Below are 10,298 nucleotides of genomic sequence, written 5' to 3'. Positions count from 1 at the left end.
CTAGCTAGCAATCTCAGCATTGATCTGCTTATGCATACTCAAGGCTTTCGAGTGCGGGCGAGCAGTTCCTGGCATCTGGAGCGCTCGTATTGTTGTGCTGGCAGGCGTAAAGAGATCATCAAACTCGCTAGCCCCCGCTTCGATAGCAACTTGAGTATCTGCTTATAGCTGGCTAGCTATACTTGAAGGAAGTTCTCGCAATAGAGCATGAGGGATATATCTGCTGCTGCTAATCTCGAGATTGAAGGTATATATAATGATGAGGCAATAAAGGTTCTTTCTGTTGAGCAGAATATCGCTGATTTGTTGCGCAGCACTCTGGAAATCGTTGCTCATCATCTCGTTGCAATGGATCTGGTTGCCTCGAACAGTACTATTGCTTCTCCTCATGGTAATTCTAGCAAAGCTGTATTTAGTACGAACAGTTTGTTCTTTTACAACTCGAGCAATATGTATAGTTTGTTCGTTCAGCTAAGCAGTTAGGGCATCCTTGATAACGAGATCGAGGAAACAAAGCATGTTAGCAAACCTCTTCGTAAGCATTTCTGAAGGCGAGATCCTTCGAAACTGTGCGCATCGATGAACAGGGTAATGCCAGTTGATATGGACCTCTGCTGGAGTAGTAATCTCGACGATTTCAGGGTTCTCAGCCTCTCTAGCATCATCGCCCTTATCATCGCTGTCTATTATGACAGGGCTGGCAGATGCTCGTGCCTTTGTCGCAGCAGCAGCTTTAGCAGCAGCCCTCTCAGCAGCCCTCTTCTCAGCAGCATGCCTGGAAGCGGCTTTTCTAGCCTCTCGAGCCGCTGCCAGTTCCTTGTCTCAAGCTCTTCTCTCTTGAGAAATTGCTGCTTGTTCGGCTCTTTTCTCTTCAGCAATTGCTGCTCGTTCAGCAGCTCTTCGCTGGACTGCTGCCTCCTCAGCAGCTGCTTTGGCATCCAGCCTGGCCTGAGCCCTTGCTGACACCCCAGGCTCAGGTTAACGAGAAAACTTCTGTGCTGTTGTATGTTTCGCAGCAGAAGCCTTCAAAGAGACTTTAGCCTTACATTTAGCAAGCATTTTAGCAGGCTTAGATGGTGCTAGCTCGAATCGCATGCATGCCTTAGGGTTCGAACGAAGCCAGCGAGAGAATGCCTCATCCTCTTGGGATACTCTACGGAGGATAGGCTGTAGCTCGGGCAGATAGTCTTCTAGAGGAAACGCATATCAGATATCAAATTGCCTATTTCCTGCTCGTATACCTCGTTGTCAACTGCTATATAGCTATAGCTGTTGTTCTAAGAAGCATAGGACTTATTAGTGCTGAGAGCTAGCAACGCTTGAGCGCTAGCAGCACTGTTAGACGCTGGAAATGATGAGTTTGGTGATAGCTCTATATAATCCAGCATGCGTATAGTCGAAATTCGCGAATTTGAGAATAGCTTTAGGCGTTGGGGGGTGGCCAAGCAAGGAAGTTCTTCAAAAGTTGAAGCAAAAAATGAGCGTTTTCACGCGCTCATAATTCACACGCGTTTTTGGTGAAGAAATCGAGAGGTGCAAAAATACAGTGGGTCCATCCACTTGAATGCAACGGAATGTAAACTTAGAATTTTAATGATTCATCAAGCTATATCTTAGGGCTTTCGCTATCTTGGTTTTGCTACTATAGATCAGTAATTTTCTCTTTGCAGAGGTCCAAATACGTATGTAGCGAGGCAGGCTTTGGTACACCTGTAGTATCATACCCGCTTCAGATCCTGTATAACATAGTTGTTAATTGCAAGACAGCAGCATTTAGAACAAGAAAACAGCTTATCGAAGATCTGATCTCCCTTTATATGGTTCTCCGTAGTATGAAACGAGAGTCCAGATTTCGTCGGGAAGATCTGATCTTCGCAGAGCAGGCATCGATGGACTTGAATGAACAGCAAGTTCTTGGCATCGTGAGACGACTGCATGTGCTGTATGAGCTCGATAGAGGTTCAGAGACTCTTCGATCCCTGAGCGGGTATACTCGGGGCAGGAAAGGGGCTATGTTGATGCATTGCGGTGAGCTGTGGAAGTATGCTTCCATATTTCTGCTCAAGACTCAAAGTCTCTAAAGCAGAGGAAATACTTTGATACTATCTCAGGTACTTGTATATTGCTAATCTTGGCTGTCTTATTGCGCTCCCGAGGAAAGCTGCATTCGCTTTAAGAGCTGCTTGGAAAAGCGAGCTAATTATAATGAGCACTGCAGTTATCCGAAGATTCCTAAGTACTGATTGGGTTTATGCTAATAAGAGCGATGTTGAAGTGTAGGTTCTTGAATACGGAAATATACAAGTTCTGATGAGAATGCAAGTGTTTACTGCTTTTGGGGCTATCAGAGTACGTATGTAATCTGATACTTAGATTGATGATTGAAGAGCTATGTCTAGTGGTCTATCTAGTGGTAATGAATGTATTCTTATATATTTAGCTCTTCATCGTAGCTCTGAGAATCTGAGAGCAGATCTATAGATTTATTAGTATAAGGCTCTGAGGATTTGGGAGCAGATCCATAGATTCTCCCTTCATCATAACCCTAACCCTGGGTTATGTAATCGGTGCTTTGTTAGAACGTAGGGTTCTTAACACCTAGTCCTTGTTGCTTATAACCTATTTCGTAACCTGCATATTAAATGAGTTATAATACTGATTCCTCTTGCAATAGAAGACTGGAAGCTTATAAGCTTATCTATAGTTAGAATCAGGTTGTTCATAGCTTATTCGAGAGCTCTGCGGTTATTAGCTTCCTGGAAGTATTCCCGTCTTCGTATTCTAACAGCCTCCCGTAAAAGCTTCATGACAATGAGGCGAATCTTAGCGTGTAATCACTACTCCGAATCAAGCTCCGTAAATCGTTCGGCTTTCCTTTCAGAAAGTTTCATCCTCTCTGGTTGCATCAATAGGGGCGAGCGGGTTGCAATGCAGAGATGAGTTCTGTAATAGCTGGAAGATTTCCTCATTACTTTCTATCTGAGTCTCTTCATCGCATCATGCCTCGGGGGCATCATCTTGATGAAGGCTCTCTCATGATAGCAACCCACGAGTACTATTCCATCAAGGAAGCTACCCAGGGTATTATCTTCCTCGCAATGCCTTTCCGAGGCACTTCTTTCCAAGGTGTAGCCATATGGGCAGAGCCAGGTCTGAATGCTTGGGCTTTGATACGAGGCCGGAAAGTGACCAAGCTGCTCAGCAATGTGAAAGAGGAGACTCGGAACCTTAGGGAACTCGTCCGCAAATTCACTTAGCTGTATCTAGACCCTGCTCATCCGTATCATGTATACAACTTTTGAAACCTTGGAAAGACGAATCTGCATAGGATATTTCCTTGGGCGCCAGACTGGTTAGGTACCCGGTAAGAACTGCAGAAAACTTTCCATCTCGCTTTATTCCCTGTATACTATCTTTATAATGAGCAGAAGATTACTAATACGTGTCAGCTGGTGGATGCTACCTCTGGGACTCTGGACTTTGTTGAGAACCCCTTAGCACTCCATCGAAAACATGGTCTCATGAACAAGTTCCGTGGCGGCTGTGATGACTACGATTATGTATCTGTTGCTAGACAGATCGAAAGCGTTCTCCAGCGTATTCGCGACGACAACGCAGACACATGGATACGAAAGCATCACTATACCGAGGACAAGCTCCGGATTGAGCGACTCTCAGGCAAGCCTTTGTCGATGGAGCAGTGCTACATCAATCTCGCCATTGTGAAGCAGCCCGATGAAAACGCAGAAAACTCGAAGGAAAGATCGACCAAAGGTTCTGAAGGAGATGCAGCACCCCATTCTTCCCCGTTTTCACTCCACGCGCGGCTGAAGATTGAGATGCCGGACAAGAAGTCCCTGATCGAGTTGCCGACACTTTTTGCATCACGCCAAGGGCCCGACGGCCACACAAAACCACCAAGAAGAATCTTGATCCGAGGACGCGCTGGAGTTGGGAAGACTACTTTGTGCAAGAAGATTGTGCACGACTTCCTCAGCACTGATAGATGGAAGGCTTTGTTCAACCGTGTACTCTGAGTGCCTTTACGGAAGCTCAAAGAACGCTCCTACCCGGAATACAACCTGGAGAGACTTTTGTTCTATATTTTCTTCGAGGGGCACCGTGATGGCCGCCGTCTCGCTAAAGGATTATGGAATGCCGTCCACAACGAAGCTACCAACAGGCGTGGTACTCTGTTCCTCCTCGATAGCCTGGATGAAATATCCGAGCTTTTGAATCCATTCTCTGCGGCGTCCAGTTTTCTTATACAACTTTTGAACAGCCCCAACGTTATTATTACAACCCGGCCGCACGCCATAGCTCTGGCTGGCCTCAAAGACCCAGACCTCGAATTGGAAACAATTGGGTTCTTACCAGATCAAGTTGGCCAATATCTTGAAAAGACCCTTGCCGATCCACAAAGGACCAAAGTTAAGTCCTTCCTTCAAAACCATCAGCTTGTTCAAGATCTCGTTCGGATCCCCATTCAGCTGGATGCACTCTGCTTCACTTGGATCGAAGACTTCGAGTCGGAGACGAATCTTGATACCATGACCGCCATCTACCAAGCTATCGAGCTAAAATTATGGAAGGAGGATATTGTACAACTGGGAAGGAAAAGCAAAGGGCAGTCGATTGCAGGAAGCCAGATCCAATCACTTGATCGGTCCATCATTAAGCCATATATCGAAGACGAGATTCTGTTCCTGGAAGCCCTTGCCTTTACTGAACTACATGACGACGTGATTCAGTTTGATTCAGCGCATATCAACAGAATAATTCGCAACTTGGGCCTGAAGGAGTTCCTACCCGATCAGATTTTGCCATCCCTCTCGTTCCTACGAACATCAGACCCATCGTCAGAATTCAGGAACCAAAACTTTCACTTTCTACATCTGACTTATCAAGAGTATTTTGCAGCACGGTATTTTGTACAGCAATGGACAGGTGGCAAACCACTGAAACTCAGCCGCGAAAAGATTACTACTCGCGAGTTCCTTAGGAAGTACAAATACACAGCACGCTACGATATCTTATGGCGCTTCGTTTCCGGCCTGCTTGACGCTAAGGAAAAGGCCGACGAGTTCTTTCACGCGATCAACGAGGAGCTGCGCGACCTCTTGGGCCCTATGCACCAACGACTCGTCATGTATTGCTTGAATGAAGTCTCTGCTGACGACAAGTCAGCTTTCGCTCAGCATCGAAAGGACTTAGAAAGTCAAATCTTACAGTGGTGTTTATTTGAACTCAGGAATATAGGAACATCCTATCTGTTACACGATATTTCGCTCTCAGATGATTTGCTGAGAGCTGTGGCTCAACGGCTCGGAGATGAAGACTCGGGTATCAAGCAAGCAGCTATCGATATACTCGGACGCCAGTCTTCGCTCTCAGATGATATGCTGTATGCTTCAGCTCAACAACTCAGAGATAAAGACTCAGATGTCAGGCAGGCAGTTATTAATATGCTCGGACGCCAGTCTTTGCTTTCAGATGATATGCTGAAAGCTGTGGCTCAACGGCTCAGAGATGAAGACTTAGATGTCAGGCAAGCAGCTGTTCATCTTTTCATAAGCCAACCAGCTTTATCTTGGAATATCCTTAAGCCACATATGGAGAACTTCTATATAGAAGTTTTGAGGCGGAGCTTCAGTGAACATCTCTGGTGGTACGCTAAGCATGAGACTTCTGTCATTTGGGTAGATTTCCAAGAGATACTTTGGGACGGCTGGGGGGGAAATGGGGAAGTGTATCAGAAGGTGCTGAGTATTTCTGAAGATTATCGGAGAATGGTGCTGGGCTCATAGTATTTTATATAGGAATAGATAAGTTGTGCGAGAGTACTTATAATCCAAGCGCGTCTATAAAAAGGATATCGTAGAATGGTGTGCTGTCTTGGCGCCGGTTATGACACAACCCAGACATGGTGGCCTGTGCAGAACTACAGCAGGTTATGATATACAGCCTTGTTCTATTCAGGTGGACGGACCTACTGTATTTTTGCACTTCCCAACTTCTCCACCCAAAACGCGTGTGATTTACGGGCTCGTGAAAACGCCCTTTTTTTGCTTCGACTTTTGAAGAACTTCCTTGCCTGGCTACCCCCTACCCTCGTCGTCCGGCATTGAAGCTATTCAATGCACTGAAATTGAGTACTGCGAATCGAGATGGTGGTTAGGCCCTGTTAGGACCAATGCCTGGCCTACGGCTTAGCGATGGAGACTGTTCTATCATCACCGGCCTCCTCGAGGGTGGCTTTTCTAATAAATATATCGCTATCAGCGCCAATATCACTCCAGACTATACCCAGAGGCTTCGAAAGCGATAGGTTATTATAGGGAGTATCTTTATTGACCAGGACCGCACTGGTCGAGCAAAGCTCCTGCCATTTCATCTAGCTGTATGCCCTGAATGTACGAGGCCAGTGAATCACTGGCCGCACTATCGCCAGGCACCCTCTGTCTATAGCCTCAGTTAGTCAGCTGTGTTTCTTTTCTTTTCCTTCCTTTCCTTTCCTCTTCAGCGCAGTCAATACACTCATTCCCATATATAAGCTGGACAAGAACAGTCATTTGACCTCTTTCAAGGAGCAAATCAGTATACGAGAGACCTTCAACAGGCAAGCACTCTGAAGAAATCCTACGCAGCGACTTTGGCTTCATCTTCTTTTCGAATCCTCATGACTATTGCAGCACATCAGGACCTTGAAATCAAACAGATAGATGTGACGGGTGCCTTTCTGAACGAGCTTAGAGAAGTGAAGAGCCTGTTTACTGCGGATTGCCACCAGGATTTGAGGAAGAAGGGAAATGTTAGTTACTCGAGAGCACTTTATAGGTTGAAAGACTCGCCCTTCTTATGGTTCAAAGATTTGTGTGCCATAATCCAAAAATTGGGGATTGCAAGAGTCTTGTGAGAAGCCGTGCCTCTTCACGAGCGTAAGCAAGAGAATCATGCTTCTTTCCTATATTGATAATACTCTCCTGATTTACCCAAAAGAGGCGCACTCCAAAGCCCATGCACTCAAAGAAGGACTGTTGGCCCACTACGAAATCGAGGAACAAGGACCAGTACAGTGGTTTTTGGGCGTCAGCGTCATCGTAGATCGGTCTAAGCGCACCATTTGCTGGGTTCACGATGCGTACGTTGACGGAATGACAGCAGGTTCGGCCTTGCAGACAACCCAGCTATTTTGCTATATATCTCTTTGAGCCTTAAGAACCTCGAGAAGTTGGAGGGACAAGCATCAAAGGTAGAAATCAAGCTGTACCAAGAAAAGACTGGGTCTATCCTTTATACTGCTATCATAATTGGGTCAGATATAGCGTTTGCTTGCGCCCTGCTTTCCAGATTGCTTACAAACCCTGGGCCAGCACATCTTCAAGCAGCAAACCGGGTTATCCAGTACTTTTGCGCAACAAGATTTATGTGCATTCAGTTGGGGGCACAAAACAAGGATGCTCAGGCTTTGCTTATTGCTGGGGACGCTTCTTTTGCAGATAATCCGAGCGACAGGAAGTCCTCTCAAGGATATCTCATATCACTTTACAGAGGACCGGTCCGCTGGAAAGCCTCAAAGCAAGCAATTGTGCCAACTGTATCAACAGAAGCTGAACTGCTTGTCTTCAGCTCACAGCCAAAGAGACGATCGCCCTGAAAAAGCTGCTCCATAATATCAGCCTTGACCTGGGAAACGTTTAGAATATTTACTGTAATAATCAACAAGCGATCAGATTGGTAGTTTCTGAGCATGAAAGAATACAAAACCTCGCCATATTGATGTACACCAAATGTAGCTGAAACAGGAGTTCAAAAAGAGGACTTTCAAGGTCACTTACCTTCGCAATGCCCAAATGCCTGTAGATAGGCTCACCAAAAATCTGTCACGGGCGCAGTTCGAACACTTCAGGGCTTTCTTAAACCTTCAAGATGTAAAACACAAGATTGAGGGTTAATTTCCTTTATCATTTCTACAGTACGAAAATGCCTAAACTAATGAGCAATTGAGCCCAAATTTCATTTGCTGTGGAAGGCACACTATGGTGGTTCACAAATGGTAGGAGGGAAGATAATTCATTCCTTTCTATCTTAAAAAGGCGCCTTGCCAACTGCCCGTCTATATAGAAAGGGACAGTAGGCGCTAGTCCCAATTGGGACAGAAACACCAGTGACTCACAACTTGCCCTAGCCCAGTGAATGGCTAAGGGGTTAGTCACTATCTCCTGTGACTGCTGGCCTAGGGCCTCACATTTCATTCAGGCCCTATGGCTGCTGCCACATTTGCAATACAATAAATCCCTTATACTAATTTCTTAGCCACGCGCTCTGAATGCCAGGTTCTGTGGGACCGGACCGGAGTAATCGGCTCAGCCTTGGGGTTGGACTGTATGACAGGTCGACTGAAAATACGCTTCGAAACTGACTTTGGGAGACGCGGTGGGCGTTTCAATCTCCTCCCCATTCTCGGGAAACATATCACCTTCGTATAAAGCGAGCGCAACCTTCTAAGCTGTGCGCGCCCGATCCATAGTGCCATTGCTGATGAGGACCTTGTCAATATGCTTCAAACCAAGCACCAGACACGTCCCCAGAAGCAAGTCTGCAAAAGGCAAAATGACCTGCAGGACAGCCTCGCACTTGTGATTTCCTTCGATGCAAGACTCGCAGCGCTTAGTACCCTGCTTTTTAGTTCCTATGCAGACCCCAAGACTCTTTCCTCCAGCCGCATTTTTGACGCATTGAATACAAGGAACAAATCGCTCTCCTGCATAAAGATGGCTCTTGCGGCTCGCCAAAGGCATATACTCGTTGCCCTTTTTAATGGTGGTCGGGGTCGGTACCGGGGGTGACTGCAGAGAGGACTCAGGAACACTCGGAACATCCTTTCTCTTGCGCTTCTTTGAGAGCGTCTTGTGGGGAATTTCGTCCGCAGCCAAAGTATCATCTCCTGCCTGTTGTAGCTCCTCCTCAGGGATGAATTCCCAAACATCTGAGCCCAGAGATTTCAGCCCGCGAGCCAAAGCCGGGAGTTTGGGCACATAATATTGGCGAAGAGACGCGGACACATTAGGGGGCACAGGGTCGTTGAAAGTACGCGTAAACTTCGAAGGAAGGTCGATGCCCTTTTGCTTGGCGTGTATCATCGCTAGTTCAACCGCTTTTCTGTATGCAACTGTTCTTTTTGAGCATATGAGCAAAGAACAAAGCTTTCAAGCGCAAGTATGAAATCTCACTGTTGTAGCGCTTAGCCTGCGCACTGGACGCCTTATAGGGGGACTTCGGAGGCAGGATGGGCCAACTATCCTTTCCATACTTGACTTCCTGACTCTCATTTTCAGTGCTGTCCAAGTTGCCTGTTTCTACCGGTGTCAGCACGAGAATCCTCACCAAAGATGCGTCAATTGAGGACGTACCAGAAGGTATGGGAGAGCCAATTTCAGGCGACGGACCGCCCTGGGGATCATTTGAAGCATCAGAGTTGTCTGAAGTATCAGCTTCTGCGTTTTTCGAGCTTGTCAATTTGATAACTTGGTGAAGGGAAGGCTGAAGGTGGCTTGCCAGGCTGAGATGCCTGCACCACGATCTCGCTTGCAATAGGGCTATCGTGGGCCTGCACCACAACATCGGGAACCTTGGAATCGGTCATCTTGGGCTTGAAAATCGCGATAGACGGTTCAAATTTGATGATTAGCGTTGAAAAACAGCTGAAAATGCGACCAGAAAGTGAGGTCCTGATGATTGAAATGTGGTGGTTGAAAGAAAAGGTTGAGGATGGCAGGGGTCTGTGGGTGCAGGAGACAGTGGATGGTGGTAGACGAGCTCTGGATCAAGAGGAACAAAGATCGTCATGTACCAAGATCTCAGAATATACCATGCATAGAACATCGCACCCAGCGCTCTGTGGACCTGCGACAACTGACCCCTTGAACCTGGTCGCGAAGTATGTGAAGGAGGGCCTGTTGTTTTCTGGGCATCGCCTTGCCTCCAGCAAGAAGGCTGAAGCTTGTCTTAATACTTATCAAAAACCGTGGAGCCTCCGTAAGCAAGCTTACTCCGGTCGCGGGCGCCATTTGTTACCAGTGTCCAGCCGTCGTCGTGCTCGTCGTTAGGAAGGTCTCTGGCTCAGAGAGGCACAGTATTTATGCTTGTTGAGATATGGTGATAGTAACAAAATCTGGCCAAGTAGTCCAGCTAGCATAGAGTTGAATGATAATGAATAGCTGACCTTGTTACGCTCTGACTTCGCAGGAGGTGTCCCGCTCAAACATGCTGAAACCCCATTTCTGACTCCTCTGAGC

General features: G+C 46.7%; 3 protein-coding genes across 3 annotated transcripts; 1 reads left to right on the top strand and 2 right to left on the bottom strand.

The window, feature by feature from the left end:
• On the bottom strand, positions 1 to 1,059 carry M406DRAFT_75455 (uncharacterized protein; the record flags this gene model as incomplete). Its single annotated transcript, XM_040925848.1, has 4 exons — positions 1 to 149; positions 183 to 397; positions 530 to 806; positions 1,047 to 1,059. 4 exons carry the CDS (start codon positions 1,057 to 1,059, stop codon positions 1 to 3), a joined length of 654 nt encoding a protein of 217 aa, XP_040771083.1.
• Positions 1,060 to 2,999: 1,940 nt separating this feature from the next.
• On the top strand, positions 3,000 to 5,807 carry M406DRAFT_75454 (uncharacterized protein; the record flags this gene model as incomplete). The annotated part of the gene is made up of 4 exons (XM_040925847.1): positions 3,000 to 3,206; positions 3,329 to 3,364; positions 3,450 to 4,028; positions 4,116 to 5,807. The coding sequence occupies 4 exons, from the start codon at positions 3,000 to 3,002 to the stop codon at positions 5,805 to 5,807; spliced, it is 2,514 nt and encodes an 837-aa protein (XP_040771082.1).
• Positions 5,808 to 8,504: 2,697 nt separating this feature from the next.
• On the bottom strand, positions 8,505 to 9,646 carry M406DRAFT_75453 (uncharacterized protein; the record flags this gene model as incomplete). Its single annotated transcript, XM_040925846.1, has 4 exons — positions 8,505 to 9,172; positions 9,234 to 9,353; positions 9,414 to 9,497; positions 9,529 to 9,646. The coding sequence occupies 4 exons, from the start codon at positions 9,644 to 9,646 to the stop codon at positions 8,505 to 8,507; spliced, it is 990 nt and encodes a 329-aa protein (XP_040771081.1).
• Positions 9,647 to 10,298: the final 652 nt, after the last annotated feature.

Source organism: Cryphonectria parasitica (genome assembly GCF_011745365.1).
Source record: "Cryphonectria parasitica EP155 unplaced genomic scaffold M406scaffold_11, whole genome shotgun sequence".
NCBI lineage: Eukaryota > Fungi > Ascomycota > Sordariomycetes > Diaporthales > Cryphonectriaceae > Cryphonectria > Cryphonectria parasitica.
This window is presented reverse-complemented; position numbering and strand designations above follow the sequence as displayed.